Source organism: Silurus meridionalis, chromosome 4, assembly GCF_014805685.1.
Source record: "Silurus meridionalis isolate SWU-2019-XX chromosome 4, ASM1480568v1, whole genome shotgun sequence".
Lineage (NCBI taxonomy): Eukaryota > Metazoa > Chordata > Actinopteri > Siluriformes > Siluridae > Silurus > Silurus meridionalis.
This window is the reverse complement of record NC_060887.1, coordinates 10,906,641-10,922,498: the sequence shown is the minus strand read 5'-3', so window position 1 is coordinate 10,922,498 and position 15,858 is coordinate 10,906,641. Positions and strand designations below refer to the sequence as shown.

At 35.7% G+C, this 15,858-nt stretch overlaps 1 protein-coding gene across 2 annotated transcripts; it reads left to right on the top strand.

Moving 5' to 3' along the window:
* The first annotated feature begins 8,326 nt into the window (after positions 1-8,326).
* LOC124384226 lies at positions 8,327-15,819 on the top strand. Of its 2 annotated transcripts, XR_006925362.1 has the most exons (4): positions 8,338-8,464; positions 14,534-14,579; positions 14,968-15,001; positions 15,245-15,819. XR_006925362.1 is itself a non-coding variant. In XM_046846915.1 (2 exons), the coding sequence occupies exon 2, from the start codon at positions 9,254-9,256 to the stop codon at positions 10,769-10,771; it is 1,518 nt and encodes a 505-aa protein (XP_046702871.1). In that variant the 5' UTR covers positions 8,327-8,464; positions 9,233-9,253; the 3' UTR covers positions 10,772-11,380. The 2 variants fall into 2 exon arrangements, 1 of the variants encoding a protein (XP_046702871.1); XM_046846915.1 differs by lacking the exons at positions 14,534-14,579; positions 14,968-15,001; positions 15,245-15,819 and adding an exon at positions 9,233-11,380 and having other exon boundaries at positions 8,327-8,464.
* The last annotated feature ends 39 nt before the right edge of the window (positions 15,820-15,858 follow it).

Sequence of the window (15,858 nt, the reverse complement as noted above, 5' to 3'; positions counted from 1 at the left end):
AAACATTTAGTGCTTTATAAGTACATATATATCACATGCTGTAAATGTGATACATGTTTAACACCTCCAAGCTGCCAGTTTTGGGCACCTGAGCAAGCCCTTAACTCACTACTGCTCATTTAGTAAATTAGATCATAAAGAGTTGCTCAGGATAAACACTTCCAACAGGAAGTGGCTATATCTCGCTATCTTTGTCTCTCTATTTTTCTCTGTCTAATTGTCTCTGTGACTCTTTTAGTAAATGTTTCTGTCTCACTGTATATTTCTCTCTCTTGCTGTCTCTCTATTTGTTTCTCACTCTTTCTAAAGCTGTGTCTGTGTCTCTTTGTCTTTGTCTCTGTCTTTCCTGCTTATTTACTGCTTATGTCTAACAAAGTTTTGAGTTTTGAAGTAATGCCATTAGCGATCTATGATGAAAGACTTCCCTGGTTTGATTCTTAACTCTAGTTTCATATTGAACAATATAAGAAGTTTTTAAAAACAGAACAATGTAAAGTCATTCAAACTGGTTGCTGGCAAATCATGGTATATCAGTGGTGCAGGTGTTGGAGATGTGGTTCTTGTACCTGAGTCACTTTTAATAGACTTCGAGTAACTGAGAGAATGAACAGAAAGGAGTTTTGACCCTCTACCATCATGATCTAAGAGAAAACAGTGGTCTCTTAACTATAGAAAACCAAAAGTCCAATAAGCAAACCCTTGTTTGCCATCCCTGTGGTAGTGTAGTGGTTAGTGATGCGGTCTCTGCTATCTGACTCACCCGGTTCGATTCCTACCGCTTAGCTTTCCTTTAAATTGTTTAAAAAGTTTTAATAAAGAACTATAAAAGGTCCTAAAAATCAGGTTCTTGCAGGAGATCCTGTGGCTCAATTGGAAGAGCTTTACCTCTGGGTTGAGAGGTTGCGGTTCAAACCCCGCCAGGGCTCGGGTTAAGAGTGAGGAAGGTGTCAGGAATGGCTACGTAGAAGGTTGGCTGTGGACGGTTTCGGAGGGTGTATCCTGAAGCAGGGGGGCAATATCTGGGCATCTGCCCCCCCCCCCGCATCTGAGAAGCTGAAAACAGGTGGTTATGAAGCAAAAAAGTATTGACTTAGTTTTGCATATATAGGGAAAAATTCTGCCAAAAACCTATCACCCTCACTTTTTCTGAGGCTGTGCAGCAGCAGGTCTTCACAGCCTTTGTTCACAGTCAACCTCTCAATTGCTCACCACAGACTACTTTCCACACAGCTTAACCAGTGTGGGGAGAAGCCAGATTCGAACCAGCAACCTCTGAGCTCAGAGGCAAGGCTTTTATCACAAAGCCATCAAGTCCCACAACACACCATCCTTTTTTTGGGGGGTTTATCTTTCGTTTCATGCTTCAAAACAAGAAATTCAGACCAGACAGAAACGTAGAAAGCAGGATTCGAACCCTGAACCCCACTAACAGCAAAATACCAGTCTTAACCCACTGAACCATCGGGAAGGACCAGCTGCGATGATTGTTTAGAGCAGGTCTGTCTTTTCTTTCAAACCATCAACACAAGAATATAATGCTAAAGACAGACATAGGAAGCAAAACCACATCATGACTAGCAGGGACAAAGCAGGATTCAAACGCTGATTCACACCATTAGCGAGGAACCTGCATTAACCCACTGAACCATCAGGAAGGACAGGCTTGTTTAGAGCAGGTCTATCTTTCTTTTTAACCCATCAAAGCAAGAATATGAAGATGTAGGAATCAGGAATTTAACCTACCTCATGACTAGCAGACAGAAAGACAGGTTTGAACCTTGACCACCAACATTAGCAAAGTACCAGCCTTAACCCACTAAGCCATCAGAAAAAAACAGGATGGGAAGCTGGATTAGAGCAGGTCTATCTTTCTTTTCAAACCATCAACACAAGAATTTAACGCTAAAGAAAGATGTAGGAAGCGAATACAGATGTAAGTAGCACAAGTTGAACCCACATTGTAAATAGCAGGAAGAAAGCAGGATTCAAACCCTGATCCTCACCATCAAGTAAAGTCGAGTCAAGAGGCTTTTATTGTCATTTCTACTATACACAGTGGTACACATTACACAGTAAAAACAAGACAACGTTCCTCCGGAACTCTGGTGCTACACTAAACAACAACAAGCTACATAAAGTGCATAGAGTGCAACCTAGTGCAAACAGTGCAGACAAAAAACAATACAGACAGACAGTGCAGACAGAAAACAAAAGACAACACAAGACAAGACACAAAACCTGAGATAGCGCCAACTAGTAAACCTACTGTATACTCTGAATATACAGTACTGTATGAGGAGAACTGTAAAAACTATACCTGGGAGTGAATATAAACAGACACAATTTAGTGCAAAAAACAGCAGCAGTCAAGAGGTGCAAAAGACAGCATGTAAACAGTATACTATAATAACAGTATAGTGTAATAAGAAACAGTAAAGGTGCTAAAAACAGCATGTAAACGGTAACGGAAGCCTGGAAACGGAGGCGGAAGCCAGAGTAACGGCAAACAAACTTTATTGAACACAAAGGCAGAGCCAACACAAATACCTTTTCCAGAGATAATCGAGGATACGGAGTCCGGGGAAAAGGCAGATATAGTCCCAAACGCGCCTGGGGAGAGGCGCGGCCCACGCGAAGAGTGAAAGTCCGAGACGAACGGCACGTAGCGGGGATAAGCATAAGCGAACACACGCCAACACGGAACACACGGGCTCACACGTGGACGGCATGAACGTGCAATAACAGACGGGCAGTGTGGGTGAGTGAGCAGTTTATATTGGAGCTGGGAGTGAGTGATTAACAAGCTCCAGGTGTGCATGCTTGATGCTGAGAGCTAAGGAGCATGCAGAGGCAATGACAGCCACTGAAGGGGGCGTGGCAGGTGGATTCCCAAAGGGGCGGCACCAGACGCCCCAACCCACCAAACGCCCGGTGGGCCAGGGCACTCAGAGAAGGGCCCCACCAATCTTCCAGGGTCGAAGGGGACCCGACCGGAACTGCCACGGAGCCAGAAACAGCCAGGACGGGCCTGAGGCGAAGAGACCACCCCTGTGGAGAGCATGTAAACAGTGTAGTATAAATAATAATAAATAAACAGTGTTGGGCAACGTTACTTTTAAAAGTAATGCATTACAATAGTGAGTTACTAACTATGTTACTTAGTTACCTTTTATGGAAAGTAATGCGTTATATTACTTTTGCGTTACTTTTGCGTTGCTTGCATTTCTTTCACGCCTTACAGGTGTAACAGGTGTAATATAGATAATTGCCATTGAAAAATAAGTTATATTGGGGCAAAAGACATTTCTTAAACATTTCAAATGCTTAATAACTTCTTAGAGAACAATAAGATGATCGACTAAATTTTGACCACAAGGCTGAACACTTTCCAGTCGCACTTCTGTACACTGCTTTGCAATCTGCCTTCGCCGTCAGGAATATAACTATCGTTCATATATATAAGGTTAAGGGTGTGGGCTGCACACCGGTGATGTGGAGGGAAAACATACCTTTCGCTGTCATCACGTAAAACATTGTGCAATTCCGTAAATATGACCTCGTCGTCGTCTACATCATTCTCTGCTTCATCATCAGCTTGAAACATTCTGAACGCTTTTACAAAGTTCGCAATATAATTTGTGACTGTGGCAGTTTATCTTCCCACAAAGAGCAAATGAGCTGTGAATTTGCTCTCTATCTCTGCTGTGATGGCATCCTACATGTGTCTCCCACGGAGAACTTTTATTCTGAGCAGTCCATAGAGCTGCAGTGGTGCAAAGTCGGCAAATGTTTTCTATATTTCTGTCTCCATTTCCATATATGCAACATAGTGTTGCATATATTCAACATTATACACACACACACACACACACACACACACACACACACACACACACACACACACACATCTGTAGTTCTGTGCTTTGCATGCAGATGTTGTTTTTTTTTTGAAGTGGTATTTTTTGCAGTTGACAAAAGCTTTTCACCAACACATAATCTACACTTAACCATTATTCCTTTCTCCTTTTCCTCGACTATATCAAAATAATAAGAATACTTCCATCACAGTAATGTAATTCTCTGGTTTGCCATCTCCGCTTCTGACCAGCATCTGTTCCTGCTGCTCGCACGTATGAGTGGGCGATTCTACGTGACTACGTTCATTTTAATTCAGTATTTATTTTTTTATGCAAAATAATTTAACTGAAAAGTAACTCGCATTACTTTTTAAAAAAAGTATCTCAGATATTAATGTGTAAATTTATAAAGTAACGCGCTACTTTACTCGTTACTCCAGAAAAGTAATATTATTACGTAACGCACGTTAGTTGTAACGCGTTACCCCCAACACTGTAAATAAATTATGGTGGAATGGGCTGAGATGAGTAATGAGTGTGTGTCGAGTTAACCCACTGAACCATGGAAGAGATCAGACTGGGAAGCATGTTTAGATGAGGCACAAGCCTTAAACCACTGAGCGACCACTGCTGAAAAGCATGTGTGCTTTTTGGAGGGTCCATACTTTGTTTCATGCCAGTGCAGTAAGAAAGATGGCATGTAGGACTGGCTTTGAAAGCTTATCACCAGCGTGGACTATATTAAGGACCATGTTCAGGAACAAGCCTTAACCCACTAAGCTACCACAGAAGTGCCTTTTTTTTTGGTGGAGTTATCTTTCATTAAAGACCAGGAAATCAAGAAATTAATCCAACACAGAAAGGACAGAATTGAAATGTTTTCAAAGCAGACAAGGTCCAGAGGTTTTATTTACCAACACAGCAACCAGCTCGACCAGGAATCAAACTCTCAAACTCATCCTCGTGGGGACCCTGACATTAACCCACTAGGCTATCACAGCTATCACATCTATCTATCTATCTATCTATCTATCTATCTATCTATCTATCTATCTATCTATCTATCTATCTATCTATCTATCTATCTATCTATCTATCTATCTATCTATCTACCTACCTACCTACCTACCTACCTACCTACCTACCTACCTACCTACCTACCTACCTACCTAATATGATGTGAGATCCAGTTAACAGCTAAAACAGGTAGAAGTAATAACTACTTTTTACTTAAGTACATGTCAGAGCCAAGACTTCTTTACTTTCACTTGAGTAAAAAAGTATAATCAGTACTTCAACTTTTAACCGAGTATTTTAAAACATGAGTATCTGTACTTCTACTTAAGTAAAGGATGTGTGTACTTAGGTAAAAATTAGCCATTACTACTACCTGTTTTAGTGTCACGCTGGTACCTGGACATTAATATTAGGGCTGTCAATCAATTTAAATATTTACAGTAATCGCCACTTAATTGCACATTTCTATCTGTTATAAATGTACTATATATTAATATTTTGTTTTTAATACTCTAAGCAACATGGGCATGCAGAAATATGGATGCTTCTGAAAATAAACAAATGTATGTTTATTATTAGCAAAACCAAACTCAACATAGAGCATGAAGTCAAAATATTATTGTAAATGTTGTAAATTAATTATGGTGGTTTTAAATTACGTAACTTATCAGGACACCAAACTTAACTTTTGCTATGCTTCCACACGGACGGTTAATGAGGTGATCCAAAGAAACTGTAACGCTTCAAACGTTCATACCGATTACATAATCAGTGAATATTTGTTTTTGATAAGGTTTTTTTTATTTCAAAACCTTTTATATTTAGTTATTTATTTATGTATTAATATTTTTAATACAAATGGTCAAAAAGAAATGCAACCTGCATTAATAACGCATTAATAACATTTAGTGCCATTAAAATGAATTTGCGTTTGACAGCCCTAATATATATAAATACTTAACTTAACTAATTTAAAATGTTGTTACCTAATGAATGTATCCAGGCTGAACAACTTTCATATGTAAAGCGCTTTGAGTGCTGCAGAAAAGCGCTATATAAATGTAACAAATTATTATAATTATTATTATTAACATATAGAACACAAGCTGAGAAAAGATGATGATGATCAGGTGATCAGGAAAGACTCTTTTCTCAGTCATGTTTACATCACTGACTCCCTGTCTCATCCACGTTAACCCCAGACTTCTTGTTGCCCTCTGCCTTGCTCATTGTGAACTCTGTAAATTAGCCTACGTCTGTGGTGTGTAAGACACGGAAATAAAACACTAGTGGTAGATTGAAAAAGCCACGCAATGACAAGGAATAGGTTTATGGGCTGAAAACGACGCATTGAGAAGAAAAATTATCAACATTTCACCAAATAGGTTTAAACTCAAGTAACGAGCCTGTTTTGAAAATGTAAGAAGTAAAAAGTACAGTTATTTGTGTAGCAATGTAATAAGTAAAAGTAAAAATCTGAAAAATAAATAGTGAAGTAAAGTACTGATTCCAGAAAAATCTACTTAAGTACAGGAACGTATTTGTATTTGTATTTGTACTTCATTTCTTCCCACCTCTGTCAAACACCAATAAATTAAATTAGAAAACAATAATGAGACATTTACAAACTGCATGACTCAGCCAGAGAAGCTGTTGCTATAGAACTTTGTTTACTCAACTTAGTCAGTGTAATGGTGAAGGAACAGATCAAACAGGCTGTGGGAGAGCGTATGGATTTGAGGAAAAGGGACACCACGACAGGACAGTGTCTGAGTCAATCAAATCTCTTTTATTGAGAATTTCTCTTTATATTTTGGCGCTCAGTGCCTCAGCCACACTTCTCTGGCACACACACACACACACACACACACATTCTCACGCTTCTCCTTAAATGCCCCCTCTGATCACTGAAAGAGAGAACACTCATTAGTCATTATCTCCTTCAGGTGAGGCATTCTTGTGTCTACCTGCTCCTGGTCTCACCCTCCATTCACAAACTGGTGCACGGCCACTTATAAAAATCAATGCCAGTATATTTAAAACAAATTGTGTTTTATCTGAAATGACTGTACATACTGTGTGTATTTCAGTTTTACTATATTAATTTGTTTGTTTAATTTTTTTTATTTTAGTAAATTTTAGTAAAAAATTTAATTTAGTAATAAATAATGGTCTGCTAATTATTAGATAACATTATTCGCTTTAATTTCTTGTAGTAGATTAGTCTAGTAGATTAGTTTTGGGCAGTCAGAGGAAATTTCAAAGATACAAGCAACATAAACATACACTAGTGTTGCTGCAGTCTTAGATACAAATTAAGCTCTTAAGTTGTTTGTCTGGTCTTTACGGTAAGGCGGGATATGAGAATTGACAATGGTATGACATTACACATTTTACTTTATTAAAAGGGTGTGTTTACACACATACCAATTACTTGAGTACTATACATAGACCTACTTCATTTCAGGGTGCAGCTCATAAACCCAGATTTGTTTACATGAATAATTAATTCCAATCTTTAAAATGATTAATGAGTTCAACATGTTATATATATTTATTCATTTATTTGTTTATTTATTCTTTACATATACCATGGCATTATAAAATGCATCTTTATTTAAATTACAGTGCTAGATCTATTATCCAAACTATAAATAATAGAAAGAGAAGAGTATTCAAGTATACATTTTTTGAGTTGTGATTAGAATGTTTCCCAAAGGTATCTATTTTCCTTTAATTATAGAAAGATATCATGTCCCTTTTTGTCTTAATTTCTTTCTTTCAATTAACTATAGAAGAAACTTCTATGCCAAAGTTTACATCTATGTCAATTGGCAGATGCCTCTATCCAGAGTGATTTATAATTGTCCCATTTATACATTTATACATATTTTCAAGAGCCCATGAGTGGGAGCTTCCATTTAGAAGTCCATTGTCTTAGTCACTGAGCTACCACTTTCTTTAAATGAAGCTGTAGTAAATTAACCAAGTGTGTGAGTGGAAAGTGGATGCAGAGATTTTCTTAATGAAGAGCACACATATTAGACACAAAATAAACAAAGAAACTAAAAGAACAAAGGTAATAATGAAGACCATTGAGAGATAACCAGCATTAAGTGGTGAGTTTTTATAGATAAGTGGTACATACACAATCATAGTCCAGATAATACCATTACTAAACAATATGAAAACAAATCACTGAGCCAAGGTTTGGCAAACAGCAGAAAACAAAGACAAATGAATATATTCAACTTTATTTATTAACTTAATTTTATTTGTTCACTCAATATGTTATATTCTACATGTTCTTGCAACATTTACAGGTAACCATAAAAACACACACACACATCTCAAGCATGCTTAAGCCTTAAAGGGTTAGGCATGACATCATGAAAAATGGGTTGTGCTCATGCAAATGTTGCATAAATGCATGTATGAATTTCCTGCTCATTGCATTTCAGTTTCTCCTGTCTTGCTTTATAGGTCTCTCTTCTTAAACTCTACTTTAAGTAGTTTTAAATCTTTCCAAGTACAAATTAGCCTTTTCATCTGGTACACTTCTACATTTTTCCTGAAGGTGATTGGGCAAGGTAAGTTACTAACAATGGATTGTATAAAATAACAATTGAAAAAATGTCTATCTATCATTTTATGAATTATTGTATTTAAAATAGTATTAATAACAGTACAAAAAGGACATTTTAATAATAACACTTTTTAGTATGTGAACTAATCTATACTTTTATAAATGTATTTTTTTGTAATTGTTGTATTTTTAATTTTTAGGTGTTGGTATTACTAACATTATAAATAGGTTTGGTTATCTAAATGGATATATTATAAATGATCAGTTTTTGGCCTTTAGTCAAAAAACTGGTTAGGCCAGCCAGTGGAAACTTGTTCCAACTGGTAATGTCAAGGCAAACACAGATGTCTCTCTGCATAAGAAATGTTCAGCTTTTTATTTAAATGAAAACCTTCAACCCATGTAGATTGCACTTTATTGTGTTTGTCTCTTTTGTCATTTCTGAGGTGATAGATAAGAAATTAAGCAATATATATATGTGTGTGTGTATATATATATATATATATATATATATATATATATATATATATATATATATATATATATATATATATATATGAAAGTATATATTGCCTTACTATAATCGAAGGTTCCACTGTATAACAGTTTTATATGGTGTATTTTATTTACAAAGGTTTAGAAGTTTAGTGTAATATTTATTTTTAGATTTACTGTCCATGTAGGATTAATAATTCCTTGCTTAAATACAGCACCTTAAACAAAATAGAAAGAAATATCTAAAAAAATATTATGTTTTCAAATTTATTCACAGAAATTCACAAAGTCATTAATAATGACATCAGGACCTGAATCAAGAATCCGTTTTGTGTCTTGGAATACAAATGGTATTAAAGATACCACTCAGTCAGAAGAAAAAATCTCAAAACTGCTGGACAGTCTCAATAACCTTCAGGCTGATGTTGCCTTTATACAAGAGACACATATTGGCCCAGACTGTTATAAAATCTTGGAAGATGTTCCAGGCTGGAACGTCTATTTCACTGTGTACAGCTCTCGAAGCAAAGGAGTCGCAATACTGATAAAAAACACTGTACCATTCGAGTACATATGCCACGATGAGGACTGCAATGGAAGTTACATCGTGCTTTTCTGTCGTCTGTTTGGTGAACTTCACACCCTTGTCAATATTTACTATCATAAGGCAGACGAATTTTTCTTGGCTAGATTGAAAGACTATCTGGTGGAAACAGCTGAGGGTGTTCTAGTGGTTGGAGGTGATTTCAACACGGTTTTACATCCCAGCTTCGATCGGAAATCTTCAAGTTATCAAGCAAGACATTCACCCTTTAGAGCATCTTTAAAATATTTCACTGTTTCTCTCAATCTCAGAGACACTTGGTCATACTTACGGCCTACTGATGAGGACTACACACGACGTCAGAATGACAGTCTCTCTAGAATAGACATGTTTTTTCTTCCAGAACACAGAATGGAACGTGTGCGTAAGATCACTGTACACAATATCGCTGAACTGCAAGGTTTTTCTGATCATCATCCTCTTGTACTAGATCTTACAGTTCGGCAGAATGTTAACGAAATACTTCCAAAAGTTGCCAGTGGTGTACGCCTGTGGTGTAAGCCTTCCACACCTGACAGAAGACCAGGAAAGATTAGTGGGGCAGAAATACTGAGTGTCATTAAGTCTTTGACTGAATTAGAAGATCTTCCACTTGATGGAAAGGATGTAAAATATTATAAAAACAATTCATGTGAACTGAGTGAGAGCTTAAAAATAGAATACAATTCAGTGATGCAGAACAAAGAGAAATTTGAGCAACCAAATCCTCCTTATAATTCAGGATACAGACACATCTTTAATTTGCAGTATTTAATATTATCACACATTTTGGCAAGGCGTCTCAGTGCATTGATTTCCATGAAGGGAACGGTAGAAATAAATCATGATACATTTTTTTATGTAAAATTTCAGAGAGGGCCACAGAAAATCAAGTGGCATTTCCTTCGGTACTCCATTAGGAAACTGCATCCTGAGTTATCGGACAGTGTCCTTCTACCAGAATTAAGATTTCTTGATTACCTTCTTCCTAAAGACCCAATCTTTTGTGAATTTAGACTTTTGGAGCCTGGCTATCCACTCACTAATGCAATCTTTTGTTTGGCTCTGAATGAGCTGGAAGAGTTAGTTTTAGAAAATAAGTTTAGAGGCACAGTCTGCTATCAAAGACAGGTTCTGCGAATACATACTCCAAACATTACATCTGATTCACGGGATGTTTTTGTCAGCCATGTCAATAACATATCAGGACTTAAAATAACTATAAATGAATGATTATTAGACCATTATTAGCTCCTTATCAGATACTAACAGACAAAGTGATCTTAAATTTAGTAATATCACAGAATGTATTCAGTTTCTTTTATATCTGTTCTACTAATTGCAATTATATATCATTAGTTTTGATAGATGACTTGATTTATAATGGAACTAAAGGTAGTAAAAATAAAAAAATGTAAAATATATATATAAATCGGGATTACTACAGAAGTAAGAAGATATGGCTTACAACTATATTTAAGTCCAAAACACAGACTTTTAATTAGCATTCAATTATACTTTTATAACTGTATTTCAGTATTATATTTATTTAAAGGTATTTATATTCTACATGAATGTTGTAGAGTTTCAATGGCTGTCGGTTTACTTGACTACACCTGCGAAAAAACCTCACTCCTTTTTTTTTTACATTTTGCTCTTTTTTTACAAATTCAGTGTAATATTTGTAAATCTCAAATGTTTCTTTACTTTTGCAGTCAATAATTGTATGTTATACATCATTAGAATGACTCCAATGTATTTCTATGTACATTTTATCAATGCAGAAAGAACAAGATCTTATAATGCTTCACATTGTAACTTATTAAACGCTATTTTTGTGAACATGAGTATAAGTGCCCTTGGCTTTACCTCAACAAAATGTTTCAATATGCTGAAGCAAACAAAAACACATGCTGTACTTTCTTAAGAAGACATGAACTCTATCTACAACCACAATTCCAAAAAGTAGGAACAATGTGTAAAATGTAAAAAAAAAAAACAAAAAAAAACAACAGAATGTAATGATTAGCAAATCTCATAAATTCTTATTTTATTCAGAACAAAACAACAGCAAAATAAACTAATTTAAAAGGTTTTAACTAAGAATATATACTATTTTAAAGTGATTTGAAGGTTAGAAACGGGCTAATTAGAATGACTGTAAATGTAGGACGTTTTAGGGACAAAATGAGGGACGCATGATTGAGGTTGTTTGGACATGTGCAAAGGAGGGACATGGGGTATATCGGTAGAAGAATGCTGAGGATGAAGCCACCAGGAAGAAGGAAAAGAGGAAGGCCAAGGAGGAGGTTTATGGATGTGGTGTGGGAAGACATGCAGGTAGTTGGTTTAAAAGAGGCAGATGTAGAGGACAGAGTAGTATGGAGACGGATGATATGCTTTGGCGACACCTAATTGGAGCAGCTGAAAGAAGAATAAGGTATACTATTTTAAAGAAAAAAACAAGATCATTTTATGATTTATATGATTTAATGTACTCGCATATGATCACAAATGTGACTTTATAATAACAATTATAATAATAACAAAGAAGATTGTCCCTCTCTTCTTTAGTCCTGAGAATGTGGTGTCTATTTATTTTCAAAAAAATTACAATTTGATTTGATCTGAACACAGAACAGCTTTCCACTTTGCCTCAGTACAATTTTAATGTGCTTTGGCCCAGAGAGCATAGTGGTGTTAAGATATTACTATATACTAAGATACACTATTCATACCCAAACAGCTTACTGAGTTGTTGTCAATGGACCTAATAAGTTGATAAAGGCTCTCCAAATGTTTAAATTTAATATCAATTACTTTTCCCCGACTTTTAAAATCTAAAGTATTGGCTGATGAGATTTGCATCAACCCAAAATCATTGCATTCTGTTTTTATTTATATTTTAATAGTTTTACACAGTTTTTACAAAGCTTTTTGAAACTGGAGTTGTAGTTTGGAACATGTTGAGATCTGTTTTACAAAACAGATTTACAAAAAGATACATTCTAACCTGCACACTATATACAGTAGCCAGGAATATGGCCAGGAGATGTACAAACATTGTTTCCAGGCAGACAAGTATTAACAGTAACAACAATAACAGTAAAAATAAGAAAAAAAAGCTTTTATTTATTTATTTTTATGAAACCATGTGTTATGTGCCACAATTGCAAGTACAGGTGCATTTCAATAAATTTCAATATAATTTATTTTAGTTATTCGATACAAAAAGTGAAACTCGTATATTATATAGATTCATTACAAACAGACTGATATATTTCAAGTGTTTATTTCTTGTCATTTTTATGATTAAGGCTTTCAGCTAAGAAAACAGTATTTAGTATCTCAGAAAATTATAGTATTGTGAAAAAGTTCAATATTGGAGACTTGTGGTGTCACACTCCAATCAGCTAATTAAATCCAAACACCTGAAAAGGTTTCCTGAACCTTTAAATTATGTTTCAGTCTGGTTCAGGCTACACAATCATGGGGGAACACTGTTGACTTGACAGTTGTCCAGAAGTCAATCACTCACAAAAGCTCATTGTTAAAGAAGCTGGCTGTTTACAGAGTGCTGTATTTAAGCACATTAATTGAAAGGAAAAAATGTGGTAAAAAAAAGGTGAAACAAAGCCCATTCAAGAATTTGGGCGAGATTCACAAAGAGTGCACTGCAGCTGGAGCTGCAGTCAGTGCTTTAAGAGCCACCACACACAGACGTATCCATGGGCTACAACTGATGCATTCCTTGTGTCAATCCACTGCTGAATCAGAGACAACGTCAGAGGTGTCTCACCTGGGCAAAAGACAAAAAAAAGACTGGACTGTTCAGTGGACCAAAGTCATCTTTTCAATGTCCCAGAGTCTGGTAGAAGAGAGGAGAGGCACAGAATCCAAGTTGCTTGAGGTCCAGTGAGAAGTTTGCACAGTCAGTGGTGGTTTGGGGAGCCATCTGCTGGTAGTGGTTCACATTGTTTCATCAAGTCCAGGGTCAGATCAGCCATCTACCAGGAAGTTTTAGAGCACTTCATGCATCCCTCTGCTGATCAGCTTTATGGAGATACTGATTTTATTTTCCAGCAGGATTTGAAAATCTAAAAATTAAAACTCAAAACTGACTTTGGCATATGTTGTACTGCAGCTACTAAAACTTTAACAATTTGTTTTTGAAGGACTGTACTCTTGCAGAGCACTGGGGGTCAAGGCTAATAAACACTTTCTGAATAGTTTCAAAACTGTATTTTATTTCTTTAGGGAAGTAGTTTTTTTCCAAGAAGAGCAAGTTGAATTATGTGAAAAGTAGAATGAAATTTGGCAGGCAAAATTCAGAAGCACCCAATAAACTCCTGTGATTTTGTGAATCTTTTTTTAAGACCCCAAAGGATTGCAAACCTCAAATTTATTAGTGTACATCGACACTGAAATGAAATCACTTTGTACCAATAAAAGATGGTTTTCTTTCTAATACTGTCCACTATGAGTTGATGTGTACTGTCCTGGTAAATCCTCCTAAACAAAAACTGCTTTTTCCAAGACATCTGCTCTGTTCAGCAACACTTCAAGAACTCTCAACACTGGGACACACACAAAGCTATTTTAGTGTAGTCTATCAAATCGGTACGCCACAAGATCAATAACTTGAAAATGCTCTTTAAAATAAGCGTTCCATCTGTATTCTGTTGAGAGAGTTCCCTCTTCCCAGTGGCTGTTAAAACAGGATTTGTTTTGAGCACTTCTGCTGATATCAATTCAGCAAGCTCTTCTGCCAATGACTCATCAATGTGGCTTTCATACTTTCTTGAAATATCCCTGATTTTTTGTTTTGCTTTATACCTAAACAACGAAACAATATCACACATCCAACTTAATATTTTTTTTCCAGAAACTATTGTTGATGTCAATTTTATAGACCAACTGTTTAACCAATAGTTACAACACTTGTGATGAATTTTTGTGTCAAACGCTTTATATTTCTTTTCTTATACAAACTAGGTTTTTCATCTGATACACTTCATCTTCCACCAGACGATTGTGCAAGGTAGGTTCCCAACAATGGAAAAAAAGAAAAGAATAATAACAATACACAAAGGACACTTTTTAAAACTAATCTGTACTTTTAAAAAAAATTATGTAATTTATTTGTACTTTGTATTTATTGTTGACTTAACATTATTAGTTTTGATTATCTGAATGGATTTAATGTAAATGATTAGTTTTGACCATTAATATAGTAGTTAGGGCAGCCAGTGTAAATTGGTTTCAACAGGTAAATAAAGTAAATGAATTTCAATGCAAACATGGTTGTCTCTCTGCATATATTTGTACCATATATATAATCTTTCAAATAAATGAATGTAATGTATAATATTATGAGATAATTTTCTCTATGCACAATATTATAATTGTTATTTAATTTCTATTCCCAGCCGACATTTGTGTGCAAACTACATTTCTAACAAGGTAATCTATTTAATTTCATGTATTTAATAAAGTACTTTATTTATGGTGCGGTAGAATGTTTTCTAAAAACAATATACATAATGTATAGATTACTGTGTTCATAAGATAACATAAAAATGCACCCATAAATGTATGGCCTGACTTAGATGTGTTTTAATATTTATTAAACATATTATTAAACATACAATATACAACAGACCATATACAGGAAAATTTTAACTATTTTAACTATTTTATTTACAGAGGTTTAATAATGACATCACAAACAAAATTAAGTCTTCGTTTTGTCACCTGGAACACTTGTGGTATTAAAGAAACCCAAAGGTCACCCGGAAAGATTTCTAAGTTGTTAAAAACCCTTCAAGACCTTTGAGCTGACGTTGTCTTTTTACAAGAAACACATCTTGGACCAAAGTGTTACAACAGCCTGAAAGACAATCCTGGAAATAACTGGAAAGTGTACTTCACTGTGCACAAACCCCGCAGCAAAGGAGTTGCAATACTGATAAGAGACAAAGTTCCGTTTGAGTACATATGCCATGATGAGGATTGTAGTGGAGGTTACATTGTGCTCTTTTGTCGTCTGTTTGGTGAACTATACACTCTTGTTAACCTGTATAAGCATAAGGCAGACAAAGTTGTGTTAGCTAGATTAAAGGAATATCTGATGGAGACGGCTGAGGGTGTTCTCATATGTGGAGGTGATTTCAACACAGTTTTACACCCCAGCTTTGATCGTAATCAATCATCTGCATGGCATTCACCAGGTCGAGCTATTTTAGAAGACTTTACTGCATCTTTGAATCTAAGAGACACATGGTCATACTTACACCCCACTGAGAAGAAATTTACTCAAA